Consider the following 23,560-nt stretch of genomic DNA (forward strand, 5'->3'; position numbering starts at 1 on the left):
GCTTAGGCAAGAGGCCAGCGTAGGTCCACCCACCGGAACTGAAGCACGTGGTGTCCACCAGAGACCTTTTCGGACCAGTGGACACTGCCAAGGCTGAAGGGCATCCTGGAAAGTGAGCAGGTACCTCAACAGATTTCTCACCGGAGGTTTAAGTGGCTCTCCTTTTGACTGGAACTACAGTCTCAAGCTGCAATGTGGATCCAGCATTGTAATATGTAACCCAGTCTTCAAAGTTCAACCGTATGTCCCCATTGTGACAGGGGAAATGGGTAAGGCTGGCCAACTAGGCTCTGGTGAATCCCCTGTACAGTGATACAATGGATTGCAGAAGAGTTGATGAACTCCATCCATACCATCAGCTTCAGAGGACAATAGAGATGGGAGGTAATCGGTGGCCTATGGTCCAGGTGGGAGCTAAGAGCCCAAGTAAAGTAAGTAAATTGTATCTCAGTAATTACATTTTGTTCAGTAATATCTCTGTACATCTCCCTGAGGTCATTGGAGTAGATTAAACTGCCTTATAAACAAATAATTTTTTTCAGTCATGTGCTGTAGCTTTGCAAGACAATAGAAACCACTAAAATGATGTTTAAGTTTTGTGTTGTTCAGAGATTTGGCAAGCACTCAGGATGGGGATTCTGGGATCTGTCCAATGATCAAAGGTTCAAAGTTGTTTCTTCAAGAAAATAAACATGGTGCCACCAATAATTTGGAAAGACATCATGTGCATTATGTCTTTTCAGAATGAATTGGACTAATGAACAAATTGGAAGAGAGGTGAGGAATATGCTCACCATATACTGCTGCCTAAAGCAATGATCTGCTCTGAATGCCTCGACTTTTGACTCTGAGAATGTGGAAGCATGATTGTGTTAACAGGGGTAAGCAACCTTAAGCACAAATGATGTTCTAACATGCATTATTCATTAATTTGAGGCAAAAGGTAACTAGATGTATTTAAATGGATAATTCCCATATTTCAAGTTTTTTATAGCATTTATCTGGCCCACCGTCCACTCATTAATACGCAATCTGGCCCACAGAGGCAAAAAGGTTGCCAACTCCTGGTTTAGAAGAACCAGAATTGTTTATGATGTGTTGGGGAAGATTGAAAACATCAAGTCGTTCTTAGAATGATGTTCATTTGAAAATTGATCCAACTTGCAAGTTGGTTTGAATGGATGAAATGGATTAACTCTCCTGGTTTAGTCCGTCTGTGGGTTACCTTGCCTCATACAAGGACTAGCCCAACTGTGAAGCCAATTTTAAGCCACTTTGAGCCTCTCTCACACGTGGACACAAATATAAACATCTGACCGTGCATCAAGCAGAAATCACTGAGCAACATTCAGACCTTTCCAGCTCTTTCTCCGATGCTGGTGCCCAAGGAACTAACCAGATAACAAAGCTCTTCCTGATCCACAGGGCCCAGGCAACGTTCCTACCTGTCCCCCAAGCACTGCCCTTTTCCTGGGATGGCTTACCACTTCTCCTGAAGTGACAATGAAGGTGGAAGAGTCACTTCCTGTTTTTGCTGACGATAATGAAGAGATGCTGGCTTTCATCATTCTGGGGACATTTTCAGCCCGGATTTCCATTTTTGACCGGATGTTCTGAGGAAGGGAGATTGCAAAGGAGGGTTAACTACAAGGGCATCCAACATCTTCATACAAGATCACAACTTAACTGTTACTGCAGCAACAGTTACTGACATCGGTGCACCTGTCATCAAAGACGACAAAATGAGAGCACTCCAGGCAGGTAAAATTACAATATGGTGTTTGCAATGAGTGCAGGGCAGGGACGTAATCCGACAACATGCTTTGTACGTCAAGTGTCTAATATTACAATGCTGTGTGATGCTGCGGCTACATTCCTGCTGGTGAATAGGCTTTGTGCAGAAAGCTGGGATGGCTTACCTCAAATGCATTGCGTAACAGCTCAAGGATATTGGATGAGTCTTCCTGCAGCCGTCCAACATAAGACACTGGAAAATACTTGCTCAATTTCTAGATACAAAAGCACAAGGTCCATTTTAAAGCAGAATCTCTACAGTGCTGCTATTTTGAAGGAAATATCTTAGTGGGGTTATGAAGAAAAAGGAATGACCAAGTAAATTATCACAAGCGTACACATGGAAGCTTTAACTTTAGTGTTCAACAGAAATATCCAGGATCTCTGATTGGATTCTGTGCATCACAAATGCACAACACTGATATAGACCACACCACTCTCCAATCAAAATTTTTTTGCCTGTCAGTTTTCTAAGAGATACAGTATACTTTTTGATGTTGCTCAGGGAAGCTGTCTTGGTCCTCTACTCTTCTCCTCATACATGCTCTCCTTAGGAGATCTCATTAGAGAGCATAAACTTGATTTTCACAGTTATGCAGACAACACACAATTGTGTATCTCGGTTGAGCCTGATGATGATAACACCCTCTCTCTCTGACTTCTGGTATAACTATGATAAACAAATGGACGAGCAAAAAATTTCCTAAAACTAAATGAAGATAAAACTGAAATACCTTTGGTTGGCCCCAAAGCCAAAAGAGATAAAACTTCTTGATAAGCTTGGGAACTTGGCTCCCCTTGTAAGATCAGAAGAAACAATCCTACATGTTACCCTGGATTCAGATTTGAATTTTAAATTCCATGTAAAGAAAGTGACCAGAGCAGCATTTCAGAGTTTATGTCCATTCTGTCACGTAGTGATGCTGGAAAACTAATTCATGCTGTATATGGAATAGGGTAGATTACTGTAATGCACTCTTTACTGGCTTTCCAAAGCAATCTGTTGAGAAACTCATTCAGAACAAAAGCTCTCAGTTGTCTGGGACCAGAGTACATCACAGAATTGTCTCTATTTTGTAATCCTGCTCGAGCTCTCAAGTTTTCTTCTGCCAGTCTCGTAAATTTAAACAATCTCCCTCAAATGATATTTGGTAAGTCAGTTTTTTTGAACTATGCTTCTAAATATCTAAAACTGCAAGGGATGCTGACTCAATTGACACTTCTAAACACCAGCTCAAACCCTATTTATTAAACAAACACCCTTTGTCTTTTATTTTCATGCTTAATTTTTACTTTATTTTCATGTTTGCACTTTATCCCATGGTAAAGCACTTTGAACTACATCAGCTGTATGAAATGCTGTAAAACTGTGTTATTATTTATTAGTCTGCCTGCACTGCACTTCCTCTGAACTGTAACAATTCTACATTCTGTAATCACATTTACTTCAATGCACTTATTTGAATAGAAGACGTGTAAAAACAAAGTTTTTGACTGTATGTGTGACAATAATAAAACAATTCCAAAGCTCAGAACAATGCACATCCCATAACTGCACACCCTGCAAATCTGTCGTCAACAGGCAGGCCACGTCACAGCAGGTCTCACACTCTGCAACACATTCACCATTTGGCCTTCTTCCGAGAAACAAATTAAACAACATTGTCTGGAAGATGCACAACACAGAATGAACAGTGCAGGCCATGGGATAACTCCTGAAAGTCCTAACAAAGGCTAAATTTATAATATTGCCTAAGATACATGGGCAACAACTTACCTGTTAGGCACCAAGTAAACTACTTTGAATGGTATGTTACAAGACAGTCTACAGAAGATGAATTACAGTATGCACCTTGTACTGACTACATGCAGTATGGTATAGTATACATGCATCTTGTACTGACTACATGCAGTATAGTATAGTATACATACAGCATAGTATAGTATACATGCACCTTGTACTGATTACATGCAGTATAGTATAGTATACATACAGCATAGTATAGTATACATGCACCTTGTACTGATTACATGCAGTATAGTATAGTATACTCGGGGAGAAGGGTCTGCACTGCGCAGGTGCGTGATGCAGCGCGCCAAGGTTTAAAAAGAGAATATTTTCAATGGCTCTTGTTTCAGTCGAAGCAAGCAGCTGAGAAGAAGGGAGTGGAAGAACTCGGGTAGAAGAAGTTTTTTTTTAAAACACTGCTCGGGGAGAAGGGTCTGCACTGCGCAGGCGCGTGACGTAGCGCGCCAAGGTTTAAAAGCAGACCACCATATACAGCGGCCATCGTTGTAGCGGCCATCGGCAGAGTGGACTGAGTCAGAGTGGGATGGCTTTGGCTCAACAGGCTTCGGCGAGAACAGGCAGAGGCCAGGGTAGGTTCCGGTAAGTTTTTTGTTCAGATTGTCTAGCGTAGAGAGAATGCCAGGCAGAATGTTGGAATGCTCTTCTTGCAGGATGTGGGAAGTCAGGGAGCCCTCCGGTGTCCCTGATAACGACACCTGCAAGAAGTGCATCGAGCTGCAGCTCCTGACAAACCGCGTGAGGGAACTGGAGCAGGAGCTGGATGACCTGTGGATCATTCCGGAGAATGAGGAGATTATAGATCGTAGCTACAGGGAGGTAGTTACGCCAAAGGAGCAGAGGACAGGAAATTGGGTCACTGTCAGGCAAGGGAAGAGGAAAGGGCAGGCAGAGCAGGGTTCCCCTGTGGCCATTCCCCTCAACAACAAGTATACCGCATTGGATACTGTTGGGGGGGGATGACTTACCTGGGACAAGCTGCAGTAGCCGGATCTCTGGCACTGAGTCTGGCTCTGCAGTGCAGAAGGGAGGGGGGAAAAGAGGAGAGCGGTAGTGATAGGGGACTCGATAGTTAGAGGTGCAGATAGAAGGTTCTGTGGTCGTGACAGAGAATCCAGGATGGTTTGTTGCCTCCCGGGTGCCAGGGTCGAGGATGTCTCTGATCGATTGCATGACATTCTGAAATGGGAGGGTGACCAGCCAGATGTCGTGGTGCACATCGGTACCAATGACATAGCAAGGAAGAGTGAGGAGGTCCTGGAGAGTGAGTATAGACAGCTTGGTAGGAAGTTGAAAAGCAGGACCTCAAGGGTGGTAATCTCAGGATTGCTACCTGTGCTACATGCCAGTGAGGGTAGGAATAGGATGCTCTGGAGGAGGAACAAGTGGCTGAGGAACTGGTGTAGGGAGCAGGGTTTCAGATTTCAGAATCATTGGGATCTCTTCTGGGGCAGGTGGGACCTGTACAAGAGAGACGGGTTACACTTGAACTACAGGGGGACCAATATCCTTTCAGGGAGGTTTGTTAGTGCTATTGGAGAGGCTTTAAACTAGATTTGCAGGGGGATGGGAACCACAGTGACAGCTGACAGCTGACAGTGTGGCTGGGGTGAAAATAAATGATGTTAAAAGTTCAAGCAAATCCGCTAATAGAAAGGTTGTGAGTGGTGGTAAAAATCTTCTGAGGTGTATATATTTCAAAGCTAGGAGTATTGCGGGGAAGGCGGATGAGTTGAGGGCATGGATTGACACGTGGAATTATGATGTTGTAGCAATTAGTGAAACTTGGCTACAGGAGGGGCAGAACTGGCAGCTTAATATTCCAGGGTTCCTATGTTTCAGATGTGATCGAGGCAGAGGAATGAAAGGTGGGGGAGTGGCATTGCTTGTTAGGGAAAATATTACAGCAGTGCTCAGGCAGGACAGATTAGAGGGCTTGTCTACTGAGTCCTTATGGGTGGAGCTGAGAAACAGGAAAGGTATGGTCACATTAGTGGGATTGTATTACAGACCACCCAATAGTCAACGAGAATTGGAAGAGCAAATCTGCTGAGAGATAGCAGGCAAATGCAGGAAACATAAAGTTGTGGTGGTAGGGGATTTTAATTTTCCAGATATTGATTGGGACTCCCATACTGTTAGGGGTCTAGATGGTTTAGAGTTTGTAAAATGTGTTCGGGAAAGTTTTCTAAATCAATATACAGAGGGACCAACTAGAGGGGATGCAATATTGGATCTCCTGTTAGGAAACGAGTTAGGACAAGTGACAGAAGTCTGTGTAGGGGAGCACTTTGGTTCCAGTGATCATAACACCATTAGTTTCAACTTGATCATAGATAAGGATAGATCTGGTCCTAGGGTTGAGCTTCTTAACTGGAAGAAGGCCAAATTTGAAGAAATAAGAAAGGATCTAGAAAGCGTGGATTGGGACAGGTTGTTCTCTGGCAAGGATGTGATCGGTAGGTGGGAAGCCTTCAAAGGAGAAATTTTGAGAGTGCAGAATTTATATGTTCCTGTCAGGATTAAAGGCAAAGTGAATAGGGATAAGGAACCTTGGTTCTCAAGGGATATTGCAACTCTGATAAAGAAGAAGAGGGAGTTGTATGACATGTATAGGAAGCAGGGAGTAAATAAGGTGCTTGAGGAGTATAAGAAGTGCAAGACAATACTTAAGAAAGAAATCAGGAGGGCTTAAAGAAGACATGAGGTTGCCTTGGCAGTCAAAGTGAAGGATAATCCAAAGAGCTTTTACAGGTATATTAAGAGCAAAAGGATTGTAAGGGATAAAATTGGCCCTCTTGAAGATCAGAGTGGTTGGCTATGTGCGGAACCAAAGGAAATGGGGGAGATCTTAAATAGGTTTTTTGCATCTGTATTCACTAAGGAAACTGGCATGAAGTCTATGGAATTAAGGGAAACAAGTAGTGAGATCATGGAAACTGTACAGATTGAAAAGGAGGAAATCCTTGCTGTCTTGAGGAAAATTAAAGTGGATAAATCCCTGGGACCTGACAGGGTGTTCCCTCGGACCTTGAAGGAGACTAGTGTTGAAATTGCGGGGGCCCTGGCAGAAATATTTAAAATGACGCTGTCTATGGGTGAGGTGCCGGAGGATTGGAGAGTAGCTCATGTTGTTCCGTTGTTTAAAAAAGGATCGAAAAGTAATCCGGGAAATTATAGGCCAGTAAGTTTAACGTCAGTAGTAGGTAAGTTATTGGAGGGAGTACTAAGAGACAGAATCTACAAGCATTTGGATAGACAGGGACTTATTAGGGAGAGTCAACGTGGCTTTGTGCGTGGTAGGTCATGTTTGACCAATCTATTGGAGTTTTTCGAGGAGGTTACCAGGAAAGTGGATGAAGGGAAGGCAGTGGATATTGTCTAGATGGACTTCAGTAAGGCCTTTGACAAGGTCCCGCATGGGAGGTTAGTTAGGAAAATTCAGTCGCTAGGTATACATGGAGAGGTGGTAAATTGGATTAGACATTGGCTCAATGGAAGAAGCCAAAGAGTGGTAGTAGAGAATTGCTTCTCCAAGTGGAGGCCTGTGACTAGTGGTGTGCCACAGGGATCAGTGCTGGGTCCATTGTTATTTGTCATCTATATCAATGATCTGGATGGTAATGTGGTAAATTGGATCAGCAAGTTTGCTGATGATACAAAGATTGGAGGTGTAGTAGACAGTGAGGAAGGTTTTCAGAGCCTGCAGAGGGACTTAGACCAGCTGGAAAAATGGGCTGAAAAATGGCAGATGGAGTTTAATACAGACAAGTGTGAGGTATTGCACGTTGGAAGGACAAACCAAGGTAGAACATACAGGGTTAATGGTAAGGCATTGAGGAGTGTAGTAGAACAGAGGGATCTGGGAATACAGATACAAAATTCCCTAAAAGTGGCATCACAGGTAGATAGGGTCGTAAAGAGAGCTTTTGGTACATTGGCCTTTATTAATCAAAGTATTGAGTATAAGAGCTGGAATGTTATGATGAGGTTGTATAAGGCATTGATGAGGCTGAATCTGGAGTATTGTGTTCAGTTTTGGTCACCAAATTACAGGAAGGATATAAATAAGGTTGAAAGAGTGCAGAGAAGGTTTACAAGGATGTTGCCGGGACTTGAGAAACTCAGTTACAGAGAAAGGTTGAATAGGTTGGGACTTTATTCCCTGGAGCGTAGTAGAATGAGGGGAGATTTGATAGGGGTATATAAAATTATGATGGGTATAGATAGAGTGAATGCAAGCAGGCTTTTTCCACTGAGGCAAGGGGAGAAAAAAACCAGAGGACATGGGTTAAGGGTGAGGGGGGGAAAGTTTAAAGGGAACATTAGGGGGGGCTTCTTCACACAGAGAGTGGTGGGAGTATGGAATGAGCTGCCAGACGAGGTGGTAAATGCGGGTCCTTTTTTAACATTTAAGAATAAATTGGACAGATACATGGATGGGAGGTATATGGAGGGATATGGTCCATGTGCAGGTCAGTGGGACTAGGCAGAAAATGGTTCGGCACAGCCAAGAAGGGCCAAAGGGCCTGTTTCTGTGCTGTAGTTTCTATGGTTACATGCACCTTGTACTGATTACATGCAGTATAGTATAGTATACATACGGTATAGTATAGTATACATGCCCCTTGTACTGATTACATGCAGAGTAGTTTCCTCCAAATGAAATATATCACTAACCTAAATATCACCGTGTTCCTGAACATTCAGTTTCCTCATTTCGACGGACAGAGTTTTAGAATTGATTATAACAACAGACTACACAGCATGTTGTCAGCCAAGGATGGAAACTTATTAATTCTTGCAATGGGTCCTGCAGTATTGAAAACAACTTTTGCCAAATGACATGTTCTGAAATATACTCACGGAGTGCGCAGTCCGCTTTCTAATGATAAATATCTTACCTCATAGTAAGAATACGAATAGTTAGTAACAGCAAAGATAGGAATAATGCTTTGCTTTACAAGAAGGCGTATCAGGGTTGGAATGGAAGGGTAATCTTGTTTGGTATCCTGGGTGTAAGTGCCAGCGCCATCTAAATGGCAACTTTCATCATTCCTCTTCAAGATCCCTGATAGCACATTGGAGCCGTCAGCTTCATAATGAAAGGCAGATTCAGTGGAGAAGACCAACAGGTGAGTACTCTCACCCCTCCAGCCAATGATGTTCTGCAAAGAAGAAAGATTTCCTCAGGACAGGAATCAAATCAACCGGAAGCAGGAGTCATTACAGCAGGGAAGGACAATATAGAACCTTGGGATGGACATTCAGGGCATCAGCTCCAGAAGTAAAAATGTTAACACCAATTGTAAAAAGAAAACAATTGTTCAGCAAAGCCCACAACACACTGCAACAATATCAGAGGAGGAAACTGCAGACACAAGAGATATAGGTCAAAGTTCAAAGTCATCTTTCTTTAAATCAAATTACATATTTCACCATATACACTGCTGAAACTCACTTTCTTGTGGGCATTCACAGTAAGTATAAAAGAACCAAAAAAACAAACAAAATAATAGTACATAAATGTGACCCTCTCACCGTGACTCGTAACAAACCAGGCTCATTAGCTATCTCGGGCTAACAGCTACATGATTAAGCATCACTTGTGTAATGGTGAAAAGGCCAACTTCGATAAGAAACACACGCCTAGGGTCCGTATGATATGGGTTCAACCAAATGGGAAAGTTGGGACGTTTTGATGAGGGAATGGAAATTATGGTGAATGCTGTTTGAATACTGCCCCACACGACATTATTGTTTGTCAGGAAATAACAGATCTTACACCTGCTTAAAATTGAAGTGGAAATATACTTACAGATATTTCAACACTCACAACACGCTGGAGGAACTCAGCAGGTCGGACAGCATCCGCGGAAAAGATCGGTCGACGTTTTGGGCCGGCACCCTTCGTCCTGCTGGGTTCCTCCAGCGTGTTGTGAGTGTTGCTTTGACCCCAGCATCTGCAGATTATTTTGTGGTTAGAGATATTTCAACTTTAACGAACAGTTGATAGAAAAAGAAAAGAGCCCATTACAGTTAGACCGGTCTAATTGTGCACATAAACTTTGGAGCCCATTTCTGGTTAGTTGGGTGCTTCGCTTTAATTATTTACTCACTGAACCCACGTTCTGTGTGGAGACAGGCCACATTTTGAACTTCCCTCAAAGGCCGTTACAAACGAGCTGGCTAACTCAGGAGTATTGGCATTGCCTCCTTGGAACCACTTGGCTGTACAGAGAACTTTTCACAACGGGGACCCCCTTCAGGCAGGATTCTGACAACATCTTCTCTTGTGCTTTTCTCCGCACCTCATTCTTCCTCCGACCCCTGCCAACAAAGGACCCCAAACCAACCACCTGTCTCTCAGAAATCTGATGCGGCCAAGCACTCTCGAATGTTCCATGGCACCCCACTGGACAGAATGTTACGGACACAAACCCAATCAGCTGACACAACATTCCTAAGCTGAGCAAACGACTCCTTCTCTTTGTAGAAACCAAAATACTGAACTGCGAAGCTTAATTAACAGAACGGACTGCGTTTTACAGAAAAGGTGCAGGAAGTACATCAACAGTAGTAAGTACAATAAAACATGTTCTTAACCAGGATGTTACATAAATTAGCAATAAATATCGAGTACATGAGATGAAGAGTCCACAAGTTGTTGGGAACCGTTCAGTGATGGGGTGAGTGTAGTTATCCCCCCTGGTTCAAAGAGGGGTAAAACTGCTCCTGAACCTGGTGGTGTGGATCCTGAGGATCCTGTACCCCCTTTCTGATGGAAGAAGTGAGAAGAGGGTAGGTCCGTGATGATGGATGCTGCTTTCCTGCAACAGTGCTCCTTGTAGACGTGGAGGGCTTTACCCGTACGGACTGGGCGAAATACACTACTCTTTGTAAGCTTTTCTGTTCAAGGACATTGGTGTTTCCATACCAGTCTGTGATGCAACCAGTTAATATACTCTCCATCACACATCTATAGAAACTTGTCAAAGTTTTAGATGATGTGCCAAATCCGAAGGAAGTAGATGCTGGAGACAGCAACAAACAACAAACTTCTGGGTGAGTTTAGCAGATCAGACAGCAACTGCAGAAGGAAATAGACCTGTGCCCAACAGTACTGTAACCCAGGGTTATAGAGTGACAATCCTGTCCCTAACAGTACTGTATTCCAGTGTTATACAGTGACAGACCTGTCCACACCAGTACTGTATCCCAGTGTTATACAGTGTCAGACCAGGCCCCACCAGTACTGTATCCCAGTGTTATACAGTGACAGACCTGTCTCTACTAGTACTGTATTCCAGTGTTATACAGTGACAGACCTGTCCACACCAGTACTGTATCCCAGTGTTATACAGTGTCAGACCTGTCCACACCAGTACTGTATTCCAGTGTTATACAGTGTCAGACCAGGCCCCACCAGTACTGTATCCCAGTGTTATACAGTGACAGACCTGTCCCTACCAGTACTGTGTCCCAGTGTTATACAGTGTCAGACCTGTCCACACCAGTACTGTATCCCAGTGTTATACAGTGTCAGACCGGTCCCCACCAGTACTGTGTCCCAGTGTTATACAGTAAGAGACCTGTCCCTACCAGTACTGTGTCCCAGTGTTATACAGTGACAGACCAGGCCCCACCAGTACTGTATTCCAGTGATAGACTTGTCCCCACCAGTACTTTATCCTGGTGTTATACAGTGATAGGCCTGTCTCTAGTAGTGAATCCCAGAGCTCTACAGTAACAGACCGTATTCAGTACTGTACTCCAGTGTTATATAGCGAGAGACCTGTCCCCGCCAGTACTAGACCCATATTATAGAGTGACAGACCCCATCCATATGAAGGGTCTCTACGCGAAATGCCGACTGTCAATTTCCCTCCACAGATGCTGCCCGACCTGCTGAATTCCCCCACGTGTTTGTTTTCATTTGCTTCAGAACAGGAACCCCTTGCTTCATGCAGAGAGTCTGGAAGGAGATTTAGCTCCAGAGTTTAAAAGGAAGTTGATACATATCCAACAAATGAATTTGTGGGACCATCGGGAAAGTGTGAGGGAACGGGACTGGCTTATTTTCTCTGCAGTGAAATCAAAATGGCCCTGACGGCAGAGAGGCCTCAGCCCATGTTGTAACACTGTAGGAAGCATATTCCGGGAACCCACTCCGCAAACTTTACTGCAGGAAGCTGGTGATCAGTGAGCATACTAAGCTAGCAGGCACCTTGCACAGTGCAGAGGCAATAGTACTTACCAGCTGGAGACAGACCTGCCCTCGTGCCTCTCGCACTCCAGTTTTATGAAGCTGCTTCCAGCTTTGCTCTGACTTGTTGCGTTTCATAACCACAGACTCAGAAAGGTGACTCTCACAGAGCTGAGGGCATTCTTCAACTCTGGTGCCAACTGACAAAAGTGAAGTCCCACCTGGAGGTGAGACTGGGAACAGGCAATCAGCCTGCGAAAGGTGAATATTCACATTGGGGAAACAACCAGAAGACAGTTTAGCAGCTTCAACACCCCAGATACAATGGATCCAGAAACAAATTTCAGCTGCATCTTCTAGGTCTGCTTCTGCCCCCTGGACACAGGGCTAACGGGCACAGGTCTGTCTTCCGCTCCAGGCAGCTGGCCGAGCTGCTGTCTCACAGCATCGGGGTCCCAGGTTCAATCCTGGCCTCCGTATGGGGTTTTCTTGCTCTTTCTCCGACTGTGTGGTCTTCCCCAGTGAGAACCACCCCAGAAACATTAGTAGATTATTTGGCCAGTGTAAACTGTTCGTGGAGTGTGTGAGCGGAATAATCTGTGAGAAGCTCATAAAAACGTGGGGAAGATAGAAGAGGGCATAGACACATGATTACTGGGCCATGCTGTACTCACTGTGACTCCAGGAATACACCCAAGCCCCAGCGCACTGTGACATGGGCTCAGATCTGATACGTACCAGAATTGTGGCCAAATATTGCCAGTGGGAGACAGTCACTCATTAAGTAACTGAGGTACAGGTTTGACCCTGTATTAAGGCTCTATAAGGCGCTGGTGAGACCTCACTTGGAGTACTGTGGGCAGTTTTGGTCTCCTTATTTAAGAAAGGATGTGCTGACGTTGGAGAAGGTACAGAGAAGATTCACTAGAATGATTCCGGGAATGAGAGGGTTAACATATGAGGAACGTTTGTCTGCTCTTGGACTGTATTCCTTGGAGTTTAGAAGAATGAGGGGAGACCTCACAGAAACATTTCGAATGTTAAAAGGCATGGACAGAGTGGATGTGGCAAAGTTGTTTCCCATGATGGGGGCGTCCAGTACGAGAGGGCATGACTTAAGGATTGAAGGGCGCCCATTCAGAACAGAAATGCGAAGAAATTTTTTTAGTCAGAGGGTGGTGAATCTATGGAATTTGTTGCCGCAGACAGCAGTGGAGGCCAAGTCATTGGGTGTATTTAAGGCAGAGATTGATAGGTATCTGAGTAGCCAGGGCATGAAAGGTTATGGTGAGAAGGTGAGTGTGGTAACTGGAAAATTCTGCATTAGCAGCTCTTCTTTGCTCGCTGCTAAGAGCTCCCTGTGATGCATTTGAGTTTGCAAAGGTGTTGACAATTTATTTCTGTCAAAGCAATGTTCTTACAAGAATTGTAGCGCTATCTGCTTTATCATCAACTGCAGACTAGACATATTCTAAGAAGTAATCATCTCTCTTTACGTAGAGCTGTCTCATTTATCTGTATAAAAGTTCAACTTGCTTATGCATCCAGTCAGAGCTCACCGCTCCATTGTGAGGGTTGGCTCTCCGTGATCATCACGACAATAAAAGGACTTTGCTACAAGGTGAGCCCAAAGAGTCTCCATCTCTTTTATTCGGAATAAAGTACTAACTCTGCTGCAACAGTTCTGGTGTAGTCGGCAGGATCCCATTGATGGGATTCGGGCATTTAGGCAGAGTAAGGTCTGCAGGGGAGGTAAGAATTCCCCCTGTCCCGGGCTTTAGCTCCAGGGGAGTCCAGGTGAGCACGGCGGGAGGCTGTGCAAGAAAACAAAAGTCTGCAGGGGTGGTAATGATTCCTCCTGTCTCGGCTCTAGCTCCAGGGGAGTCCGGGTGAGTATGGCGGGAGGCTGTACAAGAAGACAAATCTTTACAAATTTTTAATTGAGAAGACAAATTTTTACAAATTTTTGATTGAGACTACGGGCTCATGTCGAAGCGGGACCTTGGTGAGCGCTCTGTCCGTCTGTGTTCAGTGTTACGTGTGACTTATTGTGATGTTGGTAATCGTGTAAGTTCTTTCCAAAGCAGGAATTAATCATGGGACAGAGAAATAGTACTGGTAGAGTCCTAAAAGTTGGTACTCCCAGGCGAAGAAAAGGAGAAAGGCGCAGGACTCTTGGGATCCCAATTGAGGTAGGAGATAGTGATCCAAAATCGGTGGGGATGTTGGCGCCTAATGATCCCTACCCGAGGCCTGGATCACCAGCGGACATAGTTTTCCGAGAAACTGAGGTAGGTAGTTACGTGACCCCTTTCTGTCCAAATCTGTATGGGTGGTACCGGTATCAGTCTCTAGAAGAAGGGGACTGGCCCTATAATGGGACTCTAATGCCTCTCAGTTTCCGCGCATCATGGTCGGGAACGCTCCAACTCTGCGTCCTTGGACCCCAGGAAAGGCTCGGGACACGCTTTCTAACGCTCCTAATCCCCTCAAGAAACCCGCTGCTTTTCTAAATTGGCTTGAACAAACCTGTATTATTTACGACCCCTTGCCTGCTGATGTACGACTCCTGTTACAAGCCGCCTACGGAACATCGTGGGCGACGGTGAAAGATCGGTTTGCTATCCCCCTGGGCGAGGGAGGTATGTGGAGAACCGATGATACCCAGGATGGAAACGAGAGCCGGGACACTTGGTTACGCGGGAGGGGTAAAGAGGCGCTAATGCAAAATGCTCAGCAACACGGGACTTTTCCGAAGTCACTAGGTGTCTCCAAAAAAAAGGGGGGGGAGTCGGTACCCGAGTTCATTGCCCGATTTAGGGAGACTTGGGACGAGTGGGCAGGGATCCCACTAGATACTAATCACCAATTAGCGGTGCAGACCCTGCTAAATTGTCTAGAGTCCGCGTGCGCGCAGATTTATAAACTGAAAGTATCGGATTGGCAGAATAAACAGTGGACCGACGTGATAACCACCCTAGTCAATATGGACAGGGCTGGCCTTTTTCCTGGCCTAAAGGTGAAGCAACTGTATCGGGACCAACCTCGCCGAAATCCCGACTACAGAACCAAGGGTGGCCCCAACTTTAGAATTCAGCGGGATCGCTCCCATGATGTGTGCCGAAAATGCGGCAGAAAGGGACATTGGGCCCAGGACTGTAGAGTGATCGGAAGCCCAGCGAAAACTTCGTCAGCATATAACCCCGGTCCCCCTGCCTTCACTTACTCACAGCCTTTCGGCCCCACCCCGAACAGGGACTTGGGGTGCCCCGGGAGGGAGGAGTGGCAGGCCGCTCGAATTCGAGTCTCCTGTGAAGGAGATGAAGCACCCATGATCACACTTCAAGTGAGGGGAGTGAAAGTGGCGGCCTTAATTGACACGGGAGCGACTATGTCCTCAATGCCTCCCTCCCTGGGGATTCAACCCAGTGGAGGGCAAATCTCGACAATCGGAGTCGCAGGGATTCCCCTTCGAGAACCTCTGTCTATTCCCACCCCTGTTAAGAGTAGGAGACCGAGAAATAGTAGACACTTTAATCATCTCCCCCAACGCGCCGGTCCCCCTCCTAGGCAGACAGGCTCTTTGTAAACTAGGAGCCACAATTTACTGCACACAGGAAGGGGTTTTCCACAACTTCCAGCCCCACAGATTCACCAGCTGTCGCGTATTCTGGCCTCCGAAACCACTATTGATGGCCGGGGGCCAATTCTGTGTTGCTGGCCTACAACCCTACCGTGATTTTCTCCACCGCCTGTGGAACGCGCTTAAAACAGACCGGACGCCCGCACTAGACACTTTGCGCTGGGTGTTGGGAACCAGTAGACTACTTGACCGACTTCATTGCACCGCTCGGTACCTAAAGCCGGACTCAGTAGAGCAATCGGACTATTCGGCTCCTGTGCATGGACGTCTAAACGAATCAGACACTTTGGTTTTGAACTCTCATGTGTGTTTTGGACCGGAAGGGTTGGGAGTACGAGCTCAACTTTCCAGACGTCAGGAGGACTTATTCCGGGAGTCTGTGCCACATGTGACGCTGGCTGTCAAGCCGCCGTACGGGGCGAAATGCATGACCAATTTGGCGAGCCGAGTGGGGGAAATTGACTATGAGCACTTTGAAACCTATCATATCGCAACGATGCAGGAGGAGGTGATTGTGCGGGTGTCGAAGGAAGAGAAAGAGGGTCTCATTTGCTTTAGCACGATACACACTCCAACTACCTTTCAAAGGCAGCAACCCGGAGGGGCAAGTCCCCTGGTTTGGATGGACTGAGTGTTGAGTTTTATCAGGCTTTTTGGGATGTCCTGGGGGATGATTACAGCCTTGTCCTAGGGGAGAGCCTAGCCACCGGAGAAATGCCCCTCTCATGGCGAAGAGCTGTTGTGGTCCTACTGCTCAAGAAGGGAGACCTCCGCCTGCTAAAGAACTGGCGGCCGGTCTCCCTCTTGTGCGCGGACTACAAAATCTTCGTTCGGGCAATGGCCAACCGTCTGGGTTCGGTAATTGGACAGGTGGTCCATCCTGACCAATCTTACACAGTCCCAGGCCGCTCCATCCAGGACAATGTCCACCTAGTACGGGACCTGATCCACCTACTCCAGGAGACTGGGACCCCGGCAGCGTTTCTTTCTCTTGACCAGGAGAAGGCTTTTGACCGGGTGGACCACAGTTTCCTGGTGGGCACCCTGCAGGCTTTTGGGCTCGGACCACACTTTGTGGCCCGAGTTCGGCTCCTGTACTCTGCCGCAGAGTGCCTAGTTAAGATTAATGGATCATTGACAGGACCTATCCACTTCCGAAGAGGAGTGCGTCAAGGGTGCCCCATGTCCGGTCAACTGTATGCAATCTGTGTCGAGCCATTCCTCGGCCTTCTTCGGCGAAGGCTGACAGGTCTGGTTCTGCGCGAACCGGAAATGGAGGTCGTCCTCTCGGCCTACGCCGATGACGTACTTCTCATGATGACAGACCCCTGTGACCTGCGGAGGATGCGCGAGTGCCAAGATGTTTTCTCGGCGGCATCCTCCGCCAGGGTCAACTGGGCGAAATGTTCCGGACTCTTAGTAGGCCAGTGGCAGGTGGACTCCCTGCCGGAGGAGATGAGAGCTTTTGAGTGGAACACCAGACGCCTTCTCTATCTGGGAGTCTACCTGAGTCCTTCTGGGGAGACCTGGCTGGCGAACTGGCAGGACCTGGAGACAAAGGTCATGGCCCGGCTAGGGCGCTGGTCAGGCCTTCTCAGGGTGCTTTCCTATCGAGGCAGGGTGGTGGTCATAAACCAGCTGGTGGCCTCCATGTTGTCGTACCGGATGGTCACCTTGGCCCCCCCCCCTCGCCCCTTTTGTCGCAAGGATGCAGAGGAAGCTAGTGGACTTCTTCTGGGGAAACAGGAAGCATTGGGTCTCTGCAGCGGTTCTGAGTCTCCCAGAAGGAGAGGGCGGACAGTCGCTGGTGTGTGTGTACGCACACGACTGGCGGCTCTCCGCCTCAGGACTCTGCAGAGATTCCTGTACGCCGAGCACCCTCCCAGGTGGCACGTGTTGGCGACTTTCTTCCTCTGGAGGGGCTGCTGCCTTCACGAAGATATGCAGCTATCAGCGATGGGCGTCAGCCGTGCTGCTTTGCAGAGGCTGCCCGGCTTCTATCAGGACCTACTGAGAGTCTGGAACATGGTTGCCTCAGGCCGGGAATCCCCTCCTCTGGCAGAGGGCGGGGTCCTGGCCGACCCTTGCCCTGTCTCAACGGATGTCAGTGCGGCTCAGGTATGTGGAACGACTCGGGCTGAGCTGCTGGTCGGGCCCAGGCCCCGCAGCCTTACCCGAGAGACGAATCCACACAATTTGAGCCGTCTTTCATCAACACCCACAATCCCATTCAGGGATGCAGGCAGGAGGTACCTTTATGGGCTGCTGCTCCACACCCTCCACTTCCTAGCATTTGTCCACCGTCCCGACACGGCATGGCGGTCGATCTTTCCACCTGGAAGTGAGGGGGGTCCCCAGTGGAAGTCCCTTTACAAGGGAGTCCTTCCCATACACCTTGGGGATCTCGGCTGGAGGGTGCTGCATAAAGCGGTGCCCTGCAATAAGTTCTTTAGTTTGTACACGGATCTCCCAGCCGCGTGTCACTTCTGCGGGCTGGAGGAGACCGTGTACCATATGTACGTGGAGTGTGTGAGGCTGCAGCCCCTTTTCGCGTATTTGCGTGGGCTGCTTCTCGCCTCCTGGTTGCATTTCAGTCCCACCCTATTCATATATGGTCATCCAGTAAGGAGGGGGGCACAGAGGGATGAGGATGTCCTTGTCAACTTGCTCCTGGGTCTGGCGAAAATTGCCATCCGTGGCTCCTGGAAAAGGGTGGCAGGAGTTTCTCCCCGGGCGGACTGCCTGGCTATGTTTAGGGGGTATGTTCGAGCCCGGGTGAACATTGAAAAGGAATACGCACAGTCCACGGCGACCGTAGAGATGTTCCGGGACCGTTGGGCTCCGCGGGGTGTAAATGCCATCATTGACGAGGATGGCAATATATTGATTTAACATGTATTGTCTGTTTGTAGTGTAGTAAATGTGTTAGTCACTGGTTTTGTAAATATTGTATAGCACCGACATTTGTAATAAAGAATTTTGTTTTTTTTTAAAAAAAAAGATCCCCGAGAGCGAGACCCGCTACTATTACAGGAGGTGCCCAACTCCCTCTGGGCTCAGCACAAAATCCATGTGGGACGGCGATCTCTGCCCAACCACATCAAGTGCGCCTACGTGATGGAATACGCTTCCCTGTGTTCGACAATATCCCCTCTCCGCAGCTGCCCAGCAGGGCATAGCGCCCGTTATCAAGTCCCTATTGGAACAAGGGGTGCTTAAGAAAACTCAGATCCCCTGCAACACACCGATGCTCCCCATGCCGAAACCCAATCGGCCCGACGAGCGGCGATTTGTCCAAGACCTACAAGCCATAAATGACATCGTGATACCTATTTCGCCCATCATACCTGATGTTAACCAGATCCTTACCCTCTTGTCGGCGGTGTTCCTTTCCCGAGAACGCGACGGGAGATCCTCGCCTTCTTAGGGATGGTCGGCTACTGCCGGCAGTGGATACCAGATTACACAGTGCATGATGCCAAACTGCGGGAAGCTGCCAAGCCGGAGACTCCCGGAGGAACCATTGACACAGCTGAGCGACGAGCCGCTTTCGAACATCTCAAACGTGCCATCTCGACTGCACCCGCTTTGGATTTACCACGGTACGATAGGCCGTTCTGTCTTTTCATGAATGAAAAGGCCGGTTTGGGGATAGCCGTATTGACTCAGGAGCACGGCTCCGATCAACGACCAGTAGCTTACTATTCCATTTTACTGCCACCTGTGGTCTTGGGGATGCCACCTTGTTTAAGGGCAGTGACAGCCACGGCAGGACTGGTAGAGAAGGCCTCCACGATCCTTATGGATCATCCACGCACCGTCGTTACACTCCATGCCGTACTCCTACTCCTTAATTCCAGTGCCACCCAACATTTCTCAGCAGCCCGGCGAAATGTCCCGCCCCAATCTGTCTTTTCGTCGCTCTGCCTCCCTCAACCCCGCCTCCTTCCTGTCACCTTCCGAGGAAACTTCAGCCGCCCACCCAGAGATGTTTGCTCACGACTGGATATCGGAAGTACAGGCCGATGCATCTCCCCGGCCGGATCTAAGTGACAAACCCCTGCTGGGCGCCGATCTGGTCCTCTTCACTGACAGATCCTCCAGTCGCCCGACTGACGGAGTGCTATTGGCCGGATACGCTGTCACCTCCCTCCAGACTGTGTTAGAAGCTTACCCCCTTCCGCATGGTACGACAGCACAAGAGGCCGAGCTCTTTGCCCTCCGCCGTGCACGTGTGCACGCCACGGACAAATCTGCTACTATATATATCGATTCCAGGGACGCTTTTGGAGTGGTGCACGGTTTCGGCCAACTGCGGAAGAACCGTGGGGAAAAACATCAGGCATTACCGACTGGTACGTGATTTACTATCGGCAATCCTCCTTCCCCGCCGTGAACCAGTGGTCAAATGTGCGGACCACTCAGGGGCACCGACGACGTATCCCTCGGTAATGCACTAGCTGACACAACTGCCAGACGGGTGTCCATACGAGGGGTTTATAGGCTTCAGGCAGCACGTCTGATTGCTCCCAGTCCCTTTCTCGATCTTACGCAGGCCCAACGACAGGCCGAGGGTGGGAAAAGACAGGCTGCATAATGAAGGATGACATTTATACACATCCGGACGGTCGCCCCTGTCTTCCCCGCGCTCTCTTTTTGCCCCTGGTTCGCCTCGCCCATGGTAGGGCTCACATGGTCAAAGGGGGGATACAGCGTAACATCGCGCAGCACTGGTTTGCCCCGGGCGTGACGGGCACAATCGAGAGGTTAATCCGACATGCGACGTTTGTCAAAGACACGGGGGGGCCAAGTCCTCGGCCGGCCATGACCACCTCCCTATGCCCGACTCCCCGTTTGAGAAACTACAGGTCGACTTTGTTCATATGCCCCCCCCCCCCCGGCAGCAGGATATCAGTATATATTGGTAATAGTAGACATGTTCACCCGATGGGTTGAAGCCTACCCTACCGGAAAGAATGATGCCCGGGCAGTAATGAAGGCCCTCAGCAAGGAGTCGATACCCCGTTTTGGGATCCCCAGTGAAATAAACAGTGATAGAGGAACTCATTTCACCAATAGGATGGTGCAGTCGCTGACACAAGAATTAGGGGTTGAATGGAAATTACATACCCCTTATCACCCCCAATCATCTGGCATGGTTGAAAGGGTAAATGGGGAAATAAGGAACACCCTGAGAAACCTGTGCCAGAATACGGGACTGAAATGGCCGGAAGCCCTCCCCTTGGCCCTCTTCAGGACGAGAAATCAAAAGAATTGCAAAACGGCCTCACCCCATATGAGGCTCCAATGGGTCGGGCCATGCCCACGGGGCGGGCCCTCCTAAGACACTGACTGGTGTGAACTTAATGGAGTGGAAGAGAGGGGCCTCGAGTATGCACAGGCGCTTTGCAAAGCCGCTGGGAAGTTACATGACAAAGTAAGGGAGGGACAGAGCCCTCTCACGAATGAGCCCATGCACCCCTTTCAAAAATAGGGTACTGGGTGTTGTTAAAGGCATTAAAAAGAGATTCTCTTTCCCCTAGGTGGAAAGGACCCTATCAAGTTCTGCTTGTTAACCGCACCGCTGTAAGGCTCGAAGGGAAAGAGGATTGGGTCCACGCCACACGGTGCAAGGCCTACTACCCCATGGTCGGTTCGGAAACTACACCGGGGATATGACTCCGGAAGGACTTATCTTAATTTTAGAGACCCTGTTTGGAGTCATGTCGTAATAGGCAATTTGTGTATCACCAATGTGACCGAATGTAGGCTCTGATGGTAGTGTTGGTCATAATAGATCAACAAGGGGGGAACTGTGGTAACTGGAAAATTCTGCATTAGCAGCTCTTCTTTGCTCGCTGCTAAGAGCTCCCTGTGATGCATTTGAGTTTGCAAAGGTGTTAACAATTTATTTCTGTCAAAGCAATGTTCTTACAAGAATTGTAGCGCTATCTGCTTTATCATCAACTGCAGACTAGACATATTCTAAGAAGTAATCATCTCTCTTTACGTAGAGCTGTCTCATTTATCTGTATAAAAGTTCAAATAGCTTATGCGTCCGGACAGAACCCACCGCTCCATTGTGAGGGTTGGCTCTCTGTGATTATCACGACAATAAAAGGACTTTGCTACGAGGTGAGCCCAAAGAGTCTCCGTCTCTTTTATTCGGAATAAAGTACTAACTCTGCTGCAACAGCGGGGGAGGGGGACTAAATGGGAGAATGGATCAGCTCATGATAAAATGGCAGAGCAGACTCGATGGGCCGAATGGCCAACTTCTGCTCCTTTGTCTTGTGGTCTTGTGGTCTTATGTTATGATACAGGCATGTCACTGTATAACATTGGAATGCAAACAGGCTCATACAAATCTATTGCTATGCAATGCTGTAGTGAAGTACTTCTAGGCCTATCCCTGTATAACACTGGAGTACAGTACCGGTTGGGACAGGTCTATCACTGTATAACACTGGAGTACAGTACTGGTTGGGACACGTCTGTCACTGTATAACACTGGGACACAGTACTGGTTGGGACAGGTCTGTCACTGTATAACACTGGGACACAGTACTGGTTGGGACAGGTCTGTCACTGTATAACACTGGGGTTCAGTACCGGTTGGGACAGGTCTGTCACTGTATAACACTGGGGTTCAGCACTAGTGGGGCTGGTCTGTCACTGTATAACACTGGAGTACAGTACTGGTGGGGACAGGTCTGCCACTGTATAACACTGGAGTACAGTACTGGCGGGGACAGGTCTGTCACTGTATAACAATGGGGTACGGTACCGGTTGGGACAGGTCTGTCACTGTATAACACTGGGGTTCAGTACTAGTGGGGCTGGTCTATCACTGTATAATACTGGAGTACAGTACCGGTTGGGACAGGTCTGTCACTGTATAACACTGGGACACAGTACCGGTTGGGACAGGTCTGTCACTGTATAACACTGGGACACAGTACTGGTTGGGACAGGTCTGTCACTGTATAACACTGGGGTTCAGTACCGGTTGGGACAGGTCTGTCACTGTATAACACTGGGGTTCAGCACTAGTGGGGCTGGTCTATCATTGTATAACACTGGGGTACAGTACCGGTTGGGACAGGTCTGTCACTGTATAACACTGGGGTTCAGTACTAGTGGGGCTGGTCTATCACTGTATAACACTGGAGTACAGTACTGGTGGGGACAGGTCTGCCACTGTATAACACTGGAGTACAGTACTGGCGGGGACAGGTCTGTCACTGTATAACAATGGGGTACAGTACCGGTTGGGACAGGTCTGTCACTGTATAACACTGGGGTTCAGTACTGGTTGGGACAGGTCTGTTACTGTATAACACTGGGGTACGGTACCGGTTGGGACAGGTCTGTCACTGTATAACACTGGGGTTCAGTACTAGTGGGGCTGGTCTATCACTGTATAACACTGGGACACAGTACCGGTTGGGACAGGTCTGTCACTGTATAACACTGGGACCAGTACTGGTTGGGACAGGTCTGTCACTGTATAACACTGGGACACAGTACTGGTTGGGACAGGCCTGTCACTGTATAACACTGGGGTACAGTACCGGTTGGGACAGGTCTGTCACTGTATAACACTGGCGTTCAGTACTAGTGGGGCTGGTCTATCACTGTATAACACTGGAGTACAGTACTGATTGGGACAGGTCTGTCACTGTATAACACTGGGACACAGTACTGGTTGGGACAGGTCTGTTACTGTATAACACTGGGGTACGGTACCGGTTGGGACAGGTCTGTCACTGTATAACACTGGCGTTCAGTACTAGTGGGGCTGGTCTATCACTGTATAACACTGGAGTACAGTACTGATTGGGACAGGTCTGTCACTGTATAACACTGGGGTACAGTACTGATTGGGACAGGTCTGTCAATGCATAACACTGCATATTCATGGTAATCATGTCTGTCACTATGTAACAATGGAATACAGTAATATCTCTAAAAAACCCTGAAAACTACAGTCCACACCTTTTTAAAATCCAACATTTTGTTTTATTATTTCACTCATTATTATTGCACATTATTGCACACTGGTAAATTATTATTGTGTATATTATTATTAGAGGGTTGTAAATCTAGT

General features: G+C 47.7%; 1 protein-coding gene across 2 annotated transcripts in view; it reads right to left on the minus strand.

The window, feature by feature from the left end:
- Positions 1–23,560, minus strand: part of itgb4 (integrin, beta 4) — a 146,251-nt gene that overhangs the window by 92,235 nt on the left and 30,456 nt on the right. For both annotated transcript variants that reach the window (XM_072242036.1, XM_072242035.1), the window contains exons 8-10: positions 8,506–8,769; positions 1,920–2,009; positions 1,485–1,613 (exon numbers count right to left, since the gene is read on the minus strand). In XM_072242036.1, coding sequence (XP_072098137.1) covers positions 1,485–1,613; positions 1,920–2,009; positions 8,506–8,769 — 483 coding nt within the window. The remainder of the gene's footprint in view (positions 1–1,484; positions 1,614–1,919; positions 2,010–8,505; positions 8,770–23,560) is intronic.

Source organism: Mobula birostris, chromosome 24 (genome assembly GCF_030028105.1).
Source record: "Mobula birostris isolate sMobBir1 chromosome 24, sMobBir1.hap1, whole genome shotgun sequence".
NCBI lineage: Eukaryota > Metazoa > Chordata > Chondrichthyes > Myliobatiformes > Myliobatidae > Mobula > Mobula birostris.